The following is a 19,386-nucleotide window of genomic DNA, read 5'->3' on the forward strand; positions in this document are numbered from 1 at the left end:
ATATATTCTTAAATTTATAGATGACCGGATGTATTTTCTTTTTAATTAGAGAGAATGAAGTGATTGGCTGATACACACTCTTCTTTTAGCAGAGCTGATTCATTTCCCATCAACCACCTCCATGTGCAACTCTGTCTTCCAGAGAGTCACTTCCTAACTCTGTCACCTACATGCACCTGCAGATACATACTCTCAGAAACACACATCAGTCAAACTAAAATTTATCTTAAAGAAGAGTTGACTCATTTATTAAGATTTCATGAATATTTAAGTCTTTTTATTAGGTTTTTAGCTTTTGAGGTATAATTTAAATGTATTAAAATGCATTTAGGTTGAGTACATAGGTTGGGGAGTTTATAAAAGGATAAAATATATGTTATAATTTACATAGCAATAATTACAACAGTCAAGATGTATAACATTTACATCACCGTGAAAATGAATTATGAACCAATGTTTTCTCAGACCATTTTCTATACCCAGCTGTAATTTGAGCAACTTTGCCTTACACTAATATACTGGGATGTCAAATAAACAATATTTATGGTACATGCCTATGTCTCTGTCTTGCGTTTCATTTTTAGTCATATTTTGGAGATTTGTCTCTGTTGTGACAGTATCTTGAGGAGCTGATATCTCTTCATTCAAATATTCCCTCCCAGAAGAGGAAAGCTTTCCAAGTACATGAAACTCATAAGGCTCTGGAGCTCACAAAGCTTATAAGAATCATGGGGGCCTCCTCCTCAGGTTTGTGAACAATTATTGAGGAGACTGTGCTTCTCTGTGTTGTAACTGACTGACAGTTGTTCAAGGAGGGACAATGACACAGCTTTTGTGAGTAGTCACTCACCTCAGTAAAGGCTTTTGTAGGGTACAGCCACCTCTCAGCTACTGATGCTTCTACAGATAACCCAGGTAAACATTGGCTCATCAAGCTGGGTGGGAGTGGAATTGTTCCTTTTGATTTTGGTTTTTTCTTTTGTGTTGCTTTGTTTTATTGTTGTTCCCTCAGTTTGGAATGAACCCAAACACATTCCTCAGGGATAGAGATGCGGAGCATTAGAACACTGGACACTCTTGTAGAAACAGTTCTCAGAACCCACAAGGTGGCTTACAAATGCTTATAACTTTAATACCAGGAACACTCAGTGTGTGCACAAGGGCACATATGTGCATTTATACGTAAATGCACATGAACATGCATATACACATAAATAAAAATAATAAATCTTTTTTTAAAAAAAGAAGTGATTCCCCATAGAAGGTTAATAGTAGAGTCTCATTTTTGTTTTCATTCGTATTCATACCTTTCCCAATTCCACCCGGATCCACATTTCCTTCCCTACTTTTGCAAGTGTGTGTTTCTGTCCAATCCAATTTGTTTCGCCCATAAAGTCTTGGGTATGTGACATTTTCCATTGGAAATGGCTGACTTAGCAAGAGCTACACTCTTAAAGAAAAGAGATTGTCACTGTTCCAGCAATGCCAATTGCCAATGATTCCTCAATTAAGAGTGGGACTTTATTTTACCTCTCTGCTCCATGTTGGAATTTGGTCTGGCTTGAGTTTGGAGAGGTGTTGGGTGTGCAGGGTCAAATTCTGTGAACTTATATGTGCAGCTTCTGCCTTGTGATATCTGGAAAATACTGGTACTTTGTAGTCATCGGCCTTTGTAGTCAAGCCATGTCTGGTTCTCACATCCTTTCCAAGCCTCCTTCTATGATGATTCCTGAGCCTTGGGAGGAATGAGTATGCTATATATGCATTTATTATGGCTGAGTAGTCTGTAGTTTACTATCTGCACATTGACAAGTTGTGTATATCTGTATTTGATTAAATAATTGTAGGTCTAGCTCAGCCTGTCTATGCTGTTGACAGATATTTGATTTCATTGTATTTTGTCAATATAGTAAAACAGTGTAATGTGTACATATGAATATCTGTGAATATCAAATTTTATTTCTTTAACGGATATATATATATATGTTGAATTGCATGGTCTGTGAATGCATAATTTTAAAAGAAATGGATACAGATGTGTACAGTGATGATACCATGCCATATTTGGTTGAGAAATGTATAAAGTCACCAATTCTTGAAGACCCTAGCAAAGACCAAACAGTTTCAATTTTAATTATTCTACTGACAGCAGTGGTGTTTCATTTTAGTTTGACTTAATGTAATCAGAGTAAATAATAATAATGATATTTTGCATCTTTTCAAAATTATGTATATATGTTATATGTACATAAATCTCAATGTATAAATATGTATAAATTATAACCTTATTATATACAGAATCATCAGATTACATATATTATTGATTTCTTTACATTGCTGCTGTTGTCTATTTCATGTTTTGTAAAGGCTTGAGAAAAATTGATGCTTCCCCCTTAAATATTTTATTATATTCATCTGGACCTGTAATTCTTCCTCAGGGAAGTATTTTCAAAATATATTATTTCATATATCTTATTTTAAACAGCTTTATTGAGATACATTTTGGTTATGAAAACCATCTATTGCAAGTGAACAATTTAATAATTTCTACTAACTTTACCAAGTTGTGAAGCCATTACCATAAATCAGTTTTAGAATGTTTCTGTAACTTTAATAAGATCTCTTGTGCCCTTTTCCAGTTAATTTCTACTCCCATCACCTGCCAGAGGCAACACTTTCTGAAAACTTATGGTCATAAAATAAACGTGAGAGACATAAATTTTCTTTTCTTTTTGAGTCAGTTTTGAGAGCATGGAACCTTCAATGAATTCACAAATGTTCATGTTACTCATCTTGGGACATGGAATCATTCACATTGTTCCTTAGTATATCTAATGTCAAGCCATGAACTCTCTTTCTATGCTGGCAATGTCTGCACATTCTCTCTCCTACTGTCTCTGGTTGTTCTTCATCTATGTAGTAACAGTCAATTTTACAGACCAGATTTTGGCATTTCCAATTTTGTATATTTTTCTCTCATATTCTGCTTCATTATGCTCTCTATTCCATTATTTTACTTTCTGTGAGCTTCATTAATTTTTATTTTTTCTATGTTTAATGTACAGCTTAGATGACTGCATAGAATGTTTTGTTCTTATAAGGATTTGGCTGTCAGTATCTCATTGTGGTCTGTTAGATACATTTCACGAATTTAAAATATGTAAAAAATTTTTATTTTATTTCTTTTATGTGGCTCTTGGACTTGGAGATAATTGTGTTGTTTTGTTTTTACAAATGGGTTAATTTTCTAGGTAACATTATTCTTTTATTTTGCTTGAATTGTATGACTGTCAGAATGTTTCATAATTTAAAATGTATTAAGATTGCATTGAATCCATAGATTGCTTTTGGTAAGATGGCCAACATTTTTACTATGTTAATCTGGTCAGTCCATGAGCATGGGAGACCTTTCCATCTTCTGAGATCTTCTTCAATTTCTTAAGAGACTTGAAGTTCTTGTCATACAGATCTTTTACTTGCTTGATTGGCATCACAACAAGGTATTTCATATTATTTGTGATTATTGTAAAGGGTATTGTTTCCCTAATTCTTTTTCAGCCCATTTACCCTTTGAGTAGAGGAAAGCTACTGATGTGTTTGAGTTAATTTTGTATCCAGCTACTTTGCTGATGTTGTTTAGCAGCTGTGGAAGTTCTCTTGTGGATTTCTTGGGTCACTTATGTATACTATCATATCATCCACAAATAGTGATATCTTGACTTCCTCCTTGCCAAAACCCTTTCATTTCATTTTGTTGCCTAATTGTCTGGCTAGAACTTCAAGTACTGTATTGAATAGATAAGGGAAGAATGAAGAGCTACATGGGGGGACCCATGGCTCCAGCTGCATATGCAGCAGAGGATTGCTTGAGAGGGCATCACTGGGAGGGGAGCCCCTTGGTCCTGTAGAGGCTCAATAACCCAGAGTAGGGGAATGCTATGGCACTGAGGCAGGAGCGGGTAGATGCATGGGGGAGAACCCTCATAAAGGCAGGGGAGGGATGGGGATGGGGGTTGGTGGAAGGGAAACAGGGAAGGGAGATAACATTTGAAATGTAAATGAATAAAATAGCTAATAGAATGATTTAAAATATATTAAGATATATTTTAGAAAATACTATTGGAGGAAGGAATCTTCTATTTCAATTAGTGTTTCATCATCCACTTCAGGATCATTTCTTTCACAAAGTACAGCTGATGCTACATGGAGACTTTGATTTATAAATACTGCATTTCCTGTTGTACTTTTCATGTATAGACATTCTTTTTTGGAAAGTATTTTCAAATATCTCACTGTACTTGTATCTTTTTCAAATTGTTCAATATTTGAAGAAATTGTTTACTACATCATTTATGATAGAGTCATGTGTGTGGAGAACAGAGGGAAACTTGGAGAAGTCAACTTTGTCCTTCTACTAGGTGGGTCATTGTGGTAAAACCCAGGTGTTGGAGGAAGAGTAGTTACGGGCCTCGCTGGCCCATAAAATGCTCAATGTCTTAAGATACGTTCTGTAGTAGTTCTGTATTGCTATGTTTTAAGAACTAAATATTTATTGGCTTAAACCTACAATGTTTAATCTCATTGTTCTGTACATCAAATATACTGTAATGATCTTTGTATATTCCCTTCTTAGTATCACAAGGTTGCAGGTATCAGATAGCAACGTATCATGCAGAGGCCTTGCAGGAAGACTTCCTCTTTCAATTTTCTCTAGATTGATAGTAGAACTTGGCTCCTTGTAAAGATGGGACTGATGTTCCTGCCTTCTCTCTGTCCACCTTCAAAGGGACATATAAGGCCTGTGCCCACTCTCAAATCCTTGTATATGTTTAGCTTTTTCAATTGGAAAGTGTCTTGTTTGGGTAAAATCCCTCTCCTGCCTGAAACCCTTGCCTTCTTTTGAAATCAAAAGGTCTTTTCTTTTGAGAGACTTATGTGATTTCAGTAAACTCACTGAATTATGTATCTTTGGGTCAATTAATCATCATGTTCTTTGGTTGCATCTGCTAAAATTTATCCCAATATAATTTCAAAGATCAGAGAAAAAATGCAAGTACTCTGTCTAACTTGCATTTGTATTTCACTTGTGTGATGATTTTAAATTGATCATTCCAAAATGCATTTTATTGATTAGATATTTTTGCCTATTTTATAAGTGACCCCCCAATGTGTATCAAATCCAGAATCACACAAACCTATCACAGTAGAACAATTGCATCTTACTTTTATCTATTAGAGGCCATTGGACTTGGGGTTAGTGGTGTCAGTTGGTGGAGTGCTTGCCCAGATTCAGAAGCCCTGGGATTTATTTCCAGCACTGTATGAAACCAGGCACGTTAGATGATTGTAATGTTAGTACCTGGGAAATGGAAGTCAAGATGCTCATCTTCAGCTTGGAGAGATTTGAAGGGCATCCTGAGCCATAAGAAGAAAGAGAAATAAGAGAAATACCTTGGTTGTTTTTTTTCTTTCTTGGCAATAGTGAAACTAGATCAACTTAATGCTTTCCTAATGGTTTTGAAGACTTTTAAAATGTTTAGTATTACCATTGAATAATATTTTGAGAATTCTTCAATATCTATTCTTTCTGGAGAGTCAGATTTTGAATGTCTCCAAGAACTCTGTGTGCTCTGCAGCCATTCCCTAAAGTTCGTCTTCCACTACCCTGGGTTTTCAGCTCCTCAATCTGTTTTAACATACAACGCCTAGCAGAAAGTTAGAGAAGTTCCATGCAAATTTTGGTGGAGGGAGAGAGACAGAAAGAGCTGGAGAAAGCTAGAGAGACAATGAGACGGAGTAAGAGAGAGAGAGGATGAGAACAAGAAAGTGAATGGGAACAAGAGACAGCAAGAGAATGGCTATGTGTCTGTGGACTTGTGGTGTCCTGGAAGGCTGATCGCTGTCCTGTCGGATCAGTTCATCTACCATACACAGCATGAGTCTAAAATGTTGCACCAGGCAAAAGGCAACGACATTCACTGGACTCACCTCATTTATTCCTCTTCTTTGAACATCACATTCTAGAGAAACTCCTATCCAATATCTCTGAAGCTTCTTTTATTCTGATATCCTGCTTGGCAGCAAGTAAAGGAATAAATCCATGGCCAATTAGGTTATCATGGCTAGAGCAGATGTACTAAGTCAATCATGATTGAGTAAATTAAGGTCCACAAAATATTCTTGCTGTTCTCGCTCCCAGAAGTTAGACTAGATAGATGATAATTCCACATGTCCTCATCTATAGATGAAGAGTGACAGGTGGGATATGGCCACTGAGTGAGGGAGAATCAGTTTCCTACAAAAATGAGCTTCTGAACAGATTATCGAACCCCAAATAGTCAGCCCTGAACACAAGTGCATACAAACTTACATATATACATATAACAATAAGAAATTAGAGGTGATGAATTTAGGAGGAGGACGTGGAAGGCATTGGAGGAGGGAGGAATGCATGTAAGAATATCAAAGACAAAGTCCTAAATTTGAGAATGGAAAGTATGGGATGAATGGATCTGCAGAGACATAAGGGAAGGCACTATAAATGAAGTACTAGTGTGTAAAATCCCAAAAATTATATAAAACTCTTTGAAAATAAAAAAGGGGAAAATTGGAATTCAATTTTCTTGGTTGACATATACCTTTTGTGGGGAGAAATTATAGGGTGTGATCTGAGTGACTTTAGATTGGAATTGTAGAATATATAACAAAATTGATATCAAATTCACCTATCCAATTTCAATGTGGATAGGAAATTGAAGATTAGAGACAAAGAGGAGAGACACAAGCTTCTTAAAATCATACACGATGAACTTAAAATTACCACTTGACTTTTCAATAAATCATGAATATTAACCAATGTTGTAGTCATTCTCCTTTGATCTACTACAAAAAATGACACAGACAAATTACCTATGTTTGGAATATGCAAAAGTAGACATATAATACCATGATTAGCTATATTAAAGGACACAAAGTTAATTCAGAAGGATAACTTTGGGAACCATGAAGAAAAGTCTACTATTTGGAAACCAAAGTTTTTACTGTCTTGAGAACCTCAAGTATGACTACCATATATTATCATTTTTATCTTCTTTATGTCCTTCAAACATTTTTCTTGTTCCCTGACTCTCCCTAAATTCATGACTTCTTCTCTAATTATTATTGTTACACATATCCATATGTGTGTTAAGGTCTCTCTCTCTCTCTGTCTGTCTCTCTCTCTCTCTGTCTGTCTGTCTCTCTCTCTCTGTCTGTCTGTCTCTCTCTGTCTCTCTCTCTCTGTCTGTCTCTCTCTCTCTCTCTCTGTCTGTGTGTGTGTGTGTGTGTGTGTGTGTATGTGTGTGTGTGTGTGTGTAACCAACATGCCCATTTTATGTTGCCTAAGTTTAGGGATGACCACTTGGGTTAGATAATCTGTCAAGAGACTCATAAAACAGGGATTTTATTAAAACTCAATTAATGTTAACTGAATCAATTCATAAAAGGGAAAGAAAATATTCCTTTGTACATGTCATGTAAAGTAGATCTGAGCTTCATAGAAGCAAATTTTGAGCTTTGAACTTTTGATGCTTTAACAATGGTTGACTGAGGCACATCATTAAATCACAACAGAATGTGGTACACAAAAATTAGCCCAGAAAAGTTCAAGCAACTTTTTCAAGGACTTAGGTCCCAAGTGGATGTATCACCAAAAGAAAACTGATAGGGGAAAGACTTTCGAGGTATGCCTTCAATGCTCATTCAGAGTTCCATCACTTGATTTAAAGAATATGAAGGCTTCAGGGAGAATGCTCAAATGGTTCCATTACGACTAAACCAGCAGACCTCAAGAATTTAAGAGTCATATCATCTAATTTTTTTCATTCTGTTCCCTATCCTTAACCCTTCCATTCCACCAACTTCCTTTCTTTCCCTTCCTCAACTACATTGAAGCTGCTTCTTTTAAAGACTTGCTTCCAGAACTTTTCCAGAATAGCCGACTCTCCTATCCAGCCTTTCAGACTGTCCTAGTCAAGATGTCAGCTAAGCGATGAACTTTCCCAGCACATAGTCACTGGAAGGCAAATGATGCCACCTAGTCCTCCTTTGACAAAGCCAATTTTCTTAATTCCCTTTGGGCCCCCAGAAGGGAATTCTTCACCCAGTTCAGCTGGAAGCAGACAAAAGAAGATCATTGTCCCAGTTCCTTATGTTGAATTGGATGGTTCTGGCTATTTTAAGAATTATAGACTCTTGTCATTTAAGGGATACTTTACAAATGTAGCTTTGGACAGGGAAGGAACTAGAGAGTTTAAACTCAGGGACTGCTACCTTTCCTTTCCTCTTCTCTATTCTTTCTTCTTAGGGAAATGGGTAGGGGAGAGAAAAGGGGGATATAGTAATATCATAGAAGTTAGAGAAATAGACAAATAGGGATAGGTTAGCAAATTTACAAAAAACAATATATTGCATAGCTATATTTTACATTGGTAGAAATATTTGTAATTGGTATAAAGTTGAAGTTGCAATCTTTATACTGGTATAGAATTCATTTGATACAAATGTAAAGTTTTCATTAGTATAATCTCTTCTTGGTTTAAAAATGAGATTAATAATGTTAATTTAATATAAGCATTGTGCCTACACAATACATTTAAGAATACAAGTCTTAGACCCACTCCTATAACTGCTATTATACCTTGTTTTTAGTTGATTAACCAATACGAGTTAAAGGCCAGATAGCAAAGTCATTGTTCTGAGTCAATTAAGGGTGTTTTTGAAATACTTCAAAACTCCAAGAGTAGTCAACGTTTAACAGTTCAGAAATGCCTCGTGTAGACAGAAAATCTTCAAAGGCATCAGAAGTCCACAGAATATAACATTTATGGACATTTCTTTATTAAAGATCATTTGACTAAAGACCTGTCTGCCCCTGACAATGCTCATTCTTGAATTCTGAGAAGAAATTGAGCATCAATGGAGTTGTTCCAACTGTGGTGAGACATCCACTAGGCAAGAATTGCCTCAATTCATCTACAGATAAATAATGTCAAGAAAATTATGCAGAACAGTTGACTGATAAGCTCTGCCAAGACAACGTGATCAGTCCTTCAAAATTCTGCATTACAAAGACCTGTAGATGATCCTAGGCAAGAAGGCTGAAGACTGATACTCCGACATTTTGAGGAATAGGGAACTGTCCAGGTGAGCAGTCTTCTCTAAAAATTGGCTAAGTTTGGAAGCTATGTTTTGTGCTTCTCACATTTCAGGTAATATTAATCATTCTTGGATTTCTGACATGGCTGAAGACTGGTAGTCTCATACCCAACCCAAGCTGTTTAGCATTAAAAAAGATAATAAATTTGAAAGGGTGTTTTTCAGATGACATATGATCTAAAACCAAGATATAAGTCAGGTGTAGAATTATAGTCCTTTAGATAGATGGCAAGATGCCTTTAGATAATGGACAGAATTGATGGAACAAGTGTTGAGTGTATCTTATATTTTATAAATTGGAGAATGGTAATAGTTTTGCTCAATATATATTTGAGGGAAAAAAAGCCTTTTAACTGGACAAAAGGGGGAAATGTTATGGTTGGCCCTGGAGTCGTCTGCATTTTGATGCTAATTCAGCTGCCCCAAGGAGGGCTGCCTAGTCAGGTACTCAGGACTCAGGTGACTTCATCAGAACCTTCTCCCCATAAAGGCAAGAGATGATGATTTGGCAAGGGAAGGCAAAGTGGAGTACAAGAGGGTAGAGGAGAGGGGAGGAAGGAAGATGGAGCTGAAGCACATGGAGAAACAGCAAGTTATAAGGGATTTCACAGCTGGCAATAGAGTAGTGTAGTGGTAGATCTTCCCAATCTAGACATGAGCTTGTATTCATATTAATCGAGCTGTATTTTCTTTGCACAAACTTATTCATGTTGGAGAGGTTACTGCAATAGAAACCTAACACAGATGCCCTCAGAAGAGTGAGGATTTTTAGCTGCTGAGCCATTCCTCCAGGACTCATGACAAGCCTTTTAAAACTAGTGCTTTCATTGTTTTTAATTATGTGTGTGTATATACATCTGTGTGCAGGTACAAACTGCAGTGAGGGCTGGTGTCCAGAATCCACAAAAGTTACAGTCGGTTATGAGACACTGGAAGTGAGTGCTGGAAACTGAACTTGGATCTTCTACAGGAGCAGAATCGTGCATTTAAGCATTGAGCTACATCTGTCTTAATAACAGAGTACTTTCAGTTATATCGTGCGTTTTGTTACAAGTAAGAGAAATCTCAAATACGTATAAACGATGAGATTTTATAGTTTATGTAATAACACAGAAAAATATGGAACACTGGGTTTCTTTTGCCCTGTATCTTTGAACAACTAGTAAAGAGGCTATGGTGGTGCTGGGTAGCAAATCTGCGAATAATCACATCAAAGGGCAAACCCAAGAAATACTTTTAAACCTTTCCCTGTGTATCACTTTTCTGAATTCCTAAAGCAAAAAACACCATTTAAATGTAAGGTGGAACTATCAGGAGAAGTCAGTCACTTTTGACCTAGCCTGCAGAGGCTACATGTGTACACATATATGTATACACACATATATATGTATACATATATACATATAGAAATATAGACATATATACATATATATACACACACGTGCGTGTGTGTGTGTGTGTGTGTGTGTGTGTGTGTGTGTGTGTGCAATTCCAATTTTAACAATAAGATAAAGAAATATTAGGGATAGATGATAGTTAAGTGACATAGACATACTTACCAAAAAAAAAAAATCTCAGAAAAATAGAACACAAAATGTAATATTGTCTTTTCCTCCAGGGAAAGGTGACCCTGTTTAATAATGCAAGGTAAGTGTGAGTGTTCATTTTAAAAACAGTGGGCTGGAGATAGTTCAGTAGGTAGCCTCCTGTGGAAGAAGTCTTAAGTTCAATCCCAAGCATGCCGAGCCCAGTGCTTAGGAGGGAAAAGGATACCAAGTTCCATGATAGTTTTGGAAAAATGGATACTTGAGATGCTATCTTCAAAAAAGAATGCAAAGCATGTGGCTGGATACAGGTGTGGAGAAAGCAATAGTATTTAGAATGTTTTAGTTTAAGTAATGGTAACTTAGGGCTGGAGAGATGCCTTAACAGCCAAGAGGACTTGCTGCTCTTGAAGATGACCTGAGTTCAGATTCGAGCAGTCAAATTAAGTACCTTAAGATTATCTGGAAATTCAGTTCCAGGAGACCTGACAACTTCTTCTAGGCCATACCTGTACATAAATATGCACACATATTTTAAAAATAAGCAGTAATTAACAGTAGCCTGGTATATTACAATTTAGATTTAAATATGTACAAAAGAGATATTGGGGTTTTGGCTCAATAACTAAGAGCTATTACTGACCCTGAGGAGGTATGTGTCCTAGAACCCATGTTGGGTGACTCCCAGTTGCCTGCACTGGCAGCTACAGAAGATAACAATGCCCTCTTCTGGCCTGCATGCACACCACACATAAGCAAAAAGGAAAAATTAAAAATAGAAGGAGATTTTCCACACTGTATGATAGAGAGTGGAGTCACAGGAAAAAAAAATAGATGAAATTGAAGCGGGAAAATGGCTCAGTTGGTAAGAGCACTTTCTCCTCTTGCAGAAAACTGGAGGGTTCTTTTTCCCCAACACCAATGTGGTGGCTCGCAGCCACTCATGAATCCAGTTCCAGGATATCTGATGCATCCAGAATATCCAGGATATTCTCTGACCTCTTGGTACTCCACACACATGGTGCACACCCAAATACATTAACTAAAAATTTAAAAGTCTGAAGAAATAGATCTAAACGTTTTAAAAAAGTTGAACAAAAATAGGAAGGAACTCTTTTGTTCCATTAGATAATATTTTCATGAGGAAACCTGTAAAGATGGATGATTAAACAGAACCAGGCCTGCAGACATGTTTTATAATGTATCTCCTCTGTGGCCAAAACTTGAATCTCCTTCAGTTAAACCTGTCCTTCGATTAATGGTTATTCCAGTTCTACCTGAACAATTCTTACAAGGGAGGTTTTAGTTTATGATTCCAGTGAAAAGTAGAGTGCCTATGATAAAGGGCTGGGTTCTCCACTGTGGCTTCATATAGAAAAAATAAATGTGATGCTGTCGGTTCTAAATGCCTGGTCATTCCGGAAACTCAGTATCACGTGTAGTTTTTCTGGTAATACATGTTGCTTTCTATGTAGTTCAGGGACGCTAATGTCCAGACACAAAAAAAGGAGCTCACAGTCTCTTACCTCCTTCAGGCAGCCTATGGCAGTAGGCTAAGTAATTGGTCCAAAAGTGAGGTCTTAACTCCAGAAGATTCAATCTGTCCTTTCATGATGTGGATCAAGTGCTTAAGGTAAGGCTGTTTCAGACTTCATTTTTTCTAAACAAGAGTATTGTAAAGAACATTTATTATCCATCATATTCCACAAACTGTGCATAATGAGTAAGAGCTGAGCAATCTATGTGCTCATATTTATTCCCCATCCGTTTTACGTTCTGTCAGGTAAAGACAGCTCAGAGCGAGAGAATCTGTTCTGATTTCAATATAGGAGAGAAACTTAGACACCGAAACTGTTGGAAACATTGTCCTAGGTGAAGAGAAAAATAACACTCCAACTCTTACCCTTAAGGATCTTACAACTTGTCAGAGAAATCGGACATGCACACAAATAGTCTTACTACAAGGGATAAATTACTGACCGCCAGATGTTTAGGGAGAATGCACAGAGAGAACAGGGCTCTTAGCTATCTTAGCTAGGGTTACTATTGCTGTGATGAAACACCATGACTGAAAGTAAGTTGGGGAAAATGTTTATTTGGCTTATGCTTCTACATCATAGTCCATCACTGAAGAAAGTCAGGACAGGAACTCAAACAGTGCAGGAAGTTAGAGGCTAGAGCTAATGCAGAGGCTAATTACTCCCATGCTTCTCATGGTTTGCTCAGCCTACCTCCTCAGAAAACCAGAGGACCACCTGCCATGGCAAAGCCCCACCTACAATAGGCTTGGCACTCCCACACCAATCACCAAATAGGAAAATGCCTTTTTAGCAATGCTTGCCTCCTGCCTGACCTTATAGGGCCAATTTCTCAAATGAGGCTCCCTCCTCTCCAGCGACTACACCTTGGGTCAAGTTGACATAAAACTAGTCATCACAAGATAACTTCCACCGAATGAGGCAGCCTTTCTCGGATGGCCTAAAGATATTAATGGAACTATTATGGGATGGGAGAGGTGAATGGAAGAGAATGGATGAATACTTGAGCAGGTGAAAACTGGTGATTACTTCTAACTCATCTTTGAGTACTATCTGGTAGCAACTTTGTAAAGCATAGCATGAAATTCAAAATAAAAGAAGGATTCCATATCCACTAAAGATGGCCCAAACTACTTTTATTTAAAATCCGGGGTCCTTGTCCTCATGTCCTGCTGTATTTCCTTACAGTTGTTTCATTTGCTTTGTTCTTCTTTTTGTTTTGACAACTCTGTGTTGTCAGAATCCCTATTCCATCTATTTCACTGAGCATTCTGATGCAGTGAATTACAATAAGAGAGCTAGAACAGATTGCCTTGACTTTAAACAGTAGAAAGACACCACGGAAATGGAAAATCCTAGAAGCATTCCTTCACATATGCCTGTATCTGAGGATGGGGGTAGAGGGACTCAAGTACTTTAATGAGATGCCTTTCTATCTGTCTCTTTATGGGTTTTTCACTATCGATTTCTCTGTCTATCCCTCTTTCCTTTCTCCCTTCCTCCCCCCCCATCCACATCATCATCCCTCTCTCTACTCTACCACACCCCTTCTTCATCCCCGTCTTCATTGCTCTCTACCTCAGTCTTGGATTCAAATACAGGACACATCCTCAATTTTTCAGACTGGCAGCAAACTGCAGGCGCCACCATGGTACAAATTATGCTGCAGGTACATTGGTGTAAGGTATCAAGACTATGGGTGACTGATATGCATACTGTATATAATTTGCATACGAATCACAATACAGTTTTGTAGAAGACGACAGTAAAATATCTTGCCAAAGGAAAGATATGAAGGGGTTGAGCAGAGGGCTTTTTTTTCCTGCTTTAGACTCTATAGATATGTGACCAGCTTCAGTGATTGCCCTTCCCCCAGCCCCAGTCTCAGGTCTCTCTCCTGGCTTCCCCACCAAGGACAAGGATAGGTTCTCCAGGACTCTGGTGAAAATTTATTCTCTTTTGACCATGGCACTAAAGAAAGAAGGAACTAATGGGTGCACCTACATTATAGGAAGAGGGCTCAGTTCTCAAACCACAAGCATTGAAATAAAGAGGAATATGGCCCAAAAGAAAGACTATTGGTTTGTGGAAGAAGAGCAGATGCTCAGCAGAGGCGCCTGACCTAACACATAAAGTCCCCAGTGCCAGGATAGTGTGCTGATGGGTTCTGAAGAATTCCTTTCCTGGTTCCCTATGCACAAAGCAACAGAAAATATTGATCTAAAAAGAGCACCATAGCCAAAGGGACATGGCCTATTTTAACAAAGGATTATAGTTAAAAGACAACTTGGAAGACATGCAACTCAGTCTCATCGTTTTCCAGATGGAAAACTAAAACTCAGGCAGGGCACCAAAATGCCAAGGACACACAGGTAGTTGGTGGTGGAGGTAATATGACAGAACTATATATTATATCCAGTAATAGTTTTCCCATCAACACCAGGAAGCATATTCTTGTTTTTGACTTTCTCTCCACCACTCTCACATCAGTACAATATAGCTTTTTATACATTGGAACAGAAAAACATCACAAAAAGTTGAGTGAAGGTCCCAGAGAAAATTTAAACTTCCCTGTATCAAGGCTAAGGATACTTGTTGCATTAATGAGCTAAGTTTCAGCGGGGACACTTTCCCTTCTGCAGTGGAACTTCCTGAGCATTCTGCCTTTGTTCACCAAATCCCATGGCAGTAAAAGAAAAAAAAAAATACAATCCTCATCTTTGAAGAAACCTCTCCAGCTACTTTTTCTTCCTAATGCCCTCACCCCGTTCCTGCTGTTTCTTGACTGCAAAGAAAAACTGTCACCAACTCAGGAGTATCTCTGAAAATAGGTAGGAGGGAGCCATACACCTGTCAAAGCTATGGAGGAAAGTGCTGGAGTTCTTAGTTTCTTCTCTTGCTGCAAAAGAAAGAAAAGGCACTGACTAAATCTGAGGTTTCTTCTGAAGACCTGCTGAAGAATGTGGTTAGTTTGACTAGACTTGGTCCTTAGGAAGATGGACAGTGGGGTGCCACCTTATATTTCCTCTTGGCTTCAGCTTCCCTCCAAGACAGAGGGTGCCTAATACAAGAGAAACCGCTGGTTAAGGACTTTAGTCAAGAGTCGGGGGTTCCAGAATGTCCTGTATTTTTCTGAGCATAGCTAGCACAAGAGGGCTAGCTTTAGAAACTGAAATCCCCTCTCCTCCCGCCCCCTTTCACGGCTGCTCCACTTCTGGACTCCCTATCTTTCTGCTAGCACCCACAGTCAAGGATCAGACTCAGGGGTTCCCGATCAGTCAGCACTAACATCCCGGCTCATCCCAAGTGGATGTCTGCAGTTGCTAGAACATGGGCGTGGGTGTTGGTGGACCTGAGGTTTCAGTCCCAGAGTTGGGGAAGAGAGCTTAGCCCTGAAATCCATAGATTCCCTGGGGACTACGAAACTCCCCTGAAGAGGCAACCTCCGGGCTCCCGGGCCACCCACCCATTCCTCCACCCGCCCCCCTTACCTCAGCACGCAGCCCCTCCCTGCGTGATGATGCAAACCGGTGGGGAGGGCGGGCTGCTGGGAAGGGTGGGGAGAGATGGATAGCAAGCAAGGGAGGGAGAGAGGGAGTGGGAGGAGGAGGAGGAGGAGAGGGAGCCCAACGACCATTTAAAGCAATAGCAATCCCTGCCCTCTCCCCAGTGCTTGGCTGTTGGAGAGCGCAAGAGGCAAGCCAGGGAACGGGGAGCGCAAGCTGGTGCGCCGGCCAGCGGAGCCACAGTGCCAGGTGCCAAAGACTGGCTGACGCCCTGGGACACCCCCACCCTCTCCTGCTGCACCTCCTCGGTCTCCTCCACCCTCTGTGCCTACAGAAGTCCCTGGGCTTCCCCCAAAGGAGCTCACCTCCAGAAGCCCGGACCTGGGAGAGCCCACCAGCATACCCTCCAGCGCCGCCGCCGCCGCTACCGCAGCAGCATCCGGAGCGGCATGGTCCAGCTGGGGAAGCTGCTCCGCGTCCTGACTTTGATGAAGTTCCCCTGCTGCGTGCTGGAGGTGCTCCTGTGCGTGCTGGCGGCGGCGGCGCGCGGCCAGGAGATGTACGCCCCGCACTCGATCCGGATCGAGGGGGACGTCACCCTTGGGGGGTTGTTCCCAGTGCACGCCAAGGGTCCCAGCGGAGTGCCCTGCGGCGACATCAAGAGGGAGAATGGGATCCACAGGCTGGAAGCTATGCTTTATGCCCTGGACCAGATCAACAGCGATCCCAACCTGCTGCCCAATGTAACGTTAGGCGCGCGGATCCTGGACACTTGTTCCAGGGACACTTATGCGCTCGAACAGTCGCTCACTTTCGTCCAGGCGCTTATCCAGAAGGACACCTCCGACGTGCGTTGCACCAACGGAGAGCCCCCGGTTTTCGTCAAGCCAGAGAAAGTAGTTGGAGTGATTGGGGCTTCGGGGAGCTCCGTCTCCATCATGGTAGCCAACATCTTGAGGCTTTTTCAGGTAGGGGGGCGCTCCCTTTGGGGAGGAGCATTCTGTGGCTCCCTGCGCTCTAACCTTAAAAGCTGTTTTGGACTTCTTGGGTTGCAGGGGTCAGGCCAGCACTCCGACATTTCTACCCTGGATATCCTGCTGAATCCCTCCCACCCCACCCAAGGAGGTATCTTCCTTGCTTAGTTTACTCCTCTTTTATGTTTTCCCCTGTCCACGCTCCACTCCATACGGCATGACTCCCCGGATTTGTGGTCCCATTTACAAGAAGCAATCTTCGGAAAAACAAGGCGATGATTTAAATGGTTTGCATTAGAGTGAAATATGGTTCGGAAACAGGCTTGAAAAAGTGCCTGGGCTCCTAGGGGAGCAGGTTAGGCACCAGGAATATGAAAAATTAGAAGATGCTTTGAAAATGGCATTGCTCAACTCCCCAGCTTCCCATGCCTAAGCCATTTAGGAAACCTCGACTTCATGGAAATATTCTCGAAGACCTCAAGAAGCCCCTTCTTCGAATGAGGGTTGGGGTTTACCCGTTTACCCGCATGTGGATGATAATTGCCCGTGTCTTTGGGGTTGAATTTCCGACCTGTAGCGGGTCTCCATCAGAGGCATGGGGTACCCGCCCCACTGGGGAGACCCCGCCTGCTGACGTGATCCCCCTGAGTTGGTTTCCTCCTGGCAATTTTGTGCACCGCCTAAATTGCATTTGCAGTCCGGCCAGTGGCAGGAGCTGGGCGATCAGCTAGCTTTCCGCTGCCACTTCAGACCTCAGCTGGGGATGAGCTCATGCTAACTGCGAAATAAAATCGCTTTCACAGACTGCTCCCTGCGCACTAGTCCCCCTCCCTCACTCATGCAGCCCCACACCCAGAATCCCAGCCTCCGAGCTGGGAAACTGAACCTGCTTTGCCCAGGAACAGTGGGTGTGCTAAAGAGGGTTATGCAGGTCTCATGCCCTGGGTTCAAAAACAGGAGGAAGGCGGACCTAGGGCTGATGAGCAGTAGGTCCAACCGCAGTGCTCTGCCTTTGGTCCCTGCAGCCTCTGTTTCCATGCTTCCTTGCTGCACTGGGTCGAAATGGATAGTTTTGAGGATTAGAAATTGAGTTCAGTGGACTCTGTGATAAGGTGTCCTTATGCTTCTTTTTCTTTCGTTTCCTCATTCAGTTTCCCCTCCTCACAAGCCTTTCTCAACCTCTGTTTCCTTTCCTTATACCCAAGTTCTTGCCTTGAGTCAGTTTGGGTGTGACTTTCCTATCCTAGGGCTTGCTCCCTGTTTGATGGTAGCCAGATCCTGCCAACCCCTTCCCTTAATTGTGCAAGATGGTCCCTGCAGGGTTGGCTGCCGAAGTCTAAGAAGTGACGCTTGTTCACATGCTATCCCTAAGGTTAGGAGTTTTATGAGGGAACTGCTGATGATGGCCAGGTCAGCAGAGGACCTGCATGATCTCTAGGAGAGGGAACTTTGTGCTCAAGTAGCAGAAGTGCTCACCTGAAGCTAGAGAGTCCCTTCTGATAAATGGAGCATACCAGTGACTCCTGGATGTGCCTGTCTGGAGACTTCTGGCTGCTTGCAGTCTCCTAAAGTGATTTGAGGGCAGACTTCACTCTACCTTGCTTGAATCTTGAACAGCCTCGACTTTTGCTATCAAAATTAAAGAGATTTTTGTTCCTCTCTGAGCTCGAAGTTTGGCAGCTTGGGGTGGGGGAACTGTAGCAGAAGAAAGAATCAAGATATGAGTTGATACAAAAGCTGAGGGGTGTGTGTGTGTGTGTGTGTGTGTGTTGGGGATTTTCTCACAAGGCTTGAGGGGTAGACTGCTCATTCTGTGTTGATCATTTTAATATTATTTCTCTGCCTGGGTTTCTCCTGAATGGGAGCATGAACATTACCCCAGTTGAGCTTATGGCTCTGAGAAAAAGAGTAAAATATTCAAGTTAGGAAAATTATTGCAGATGAAGCTAGGGACAGTGTGCAAAGGGCTCCAGGGGAGCTGATTTCTCCTCTTTAGCATTTAAAACTGAGGCAACTTCCAAAGAAATAAATGTCTGGTCTTCTACTTCCTTGCCCTCATTCCCTGAGCTGGGGAGGGATGGAAACTAATGCCAGCATGAGCAGTGTGGGTTGGGACTAAAACCATTCAGAGAAAACACTGTCATTTTCCTCTAATTTGCAAATTGCAGCTATTCATGTTGGATTGTACAGCTGAGGCAAAAGAGGCCCCGATTCTCACCTGCAGTTACAGAGAAGAGACTGGGATTGGGAGAGATGCTCCAACTTGTGGCTTGTGCTGCAAGCCAGCCATAGCAGTTAGTCTGCATCCTAGTTTAGCCATTGCCCATGTTGACGTGTGTGAGTGTGTGTGTGTGTGTGTGTGTGTGTGTGTGTGCGTGCACACATTGATATGAACATATATCTCAGTTATTCTCTTTCTCTATATTATATCCTTTGATGGCTTTTTGCATGTGGTTTGAGAGGCCCTTACCCTACATGTTCTAGGAGGTTTCCAGGTTCTGTCATCCTGCAAAATGATTAAACTGGATAAAGGTGGAATAATGATAGACACCTTCACACAGAGGAAGGAGAAAAGGAGAATAGGTGAATCTCCTCTGGGACCCTAAATTTCTGTTCAATTACAGTTGTT

The 19,386-nt window shown here is 40.8% G+C and overlaps 1 protein-coding gene and 1 long non-coding RNA gene across 4 annotated transcripts in view; one reads left to right on the top strand and one right to left on the bottom strand.

The window, feature by feature from the left end:
- Positions 1-251: 251 nt before the first annotated feature.
- Positions 252-16,631, bottom strand: LOC147995016 (uncharacterized). The gene is made up of 3 exons (XR_015686114.1): positions 16,149-16,631; positions 12,266-12,399; positions 252-5,415 (listed from the first exon to the last, which is right to left on the bottom strand). It is a non-coding gene; the product is annotated as an uncharacterized LOC147995016 (long non-coding RNA).
- Positions 15,836-19,386, top strand: part of Grm7 (glutamate metabotropic receptor 7) — an 890,093-nt gene continuing 886,542 nt past the window's right edge. For 2 of the 3 annotated variants that reach the window (XM_087659435.1, XM_087659436.1), the window contains exon 1: positions 16,233-16,751. In XM_087659435.1, the coding sequence (XP_087515561.1) occupies positions 16,233-16,751 (519 nt within the window). 3 annotated transcript variants of the gene reach the window in all.

The sequence above is a fragment of the Rattus norvegicus genome, chromosome 4 (genome assembly GCF_021556685.1).
Source record: "Rattus norvegicus strain SHRSP/BbbUtx chromosome 4, alternate assembly SHRSP_T2T, whole genome shotgun sequence".
NCBI lineage: Eukaryota > Metazoa > Chordata > Mammalia > Rodentia > Muridae > Rattus > Rattus norvegicus.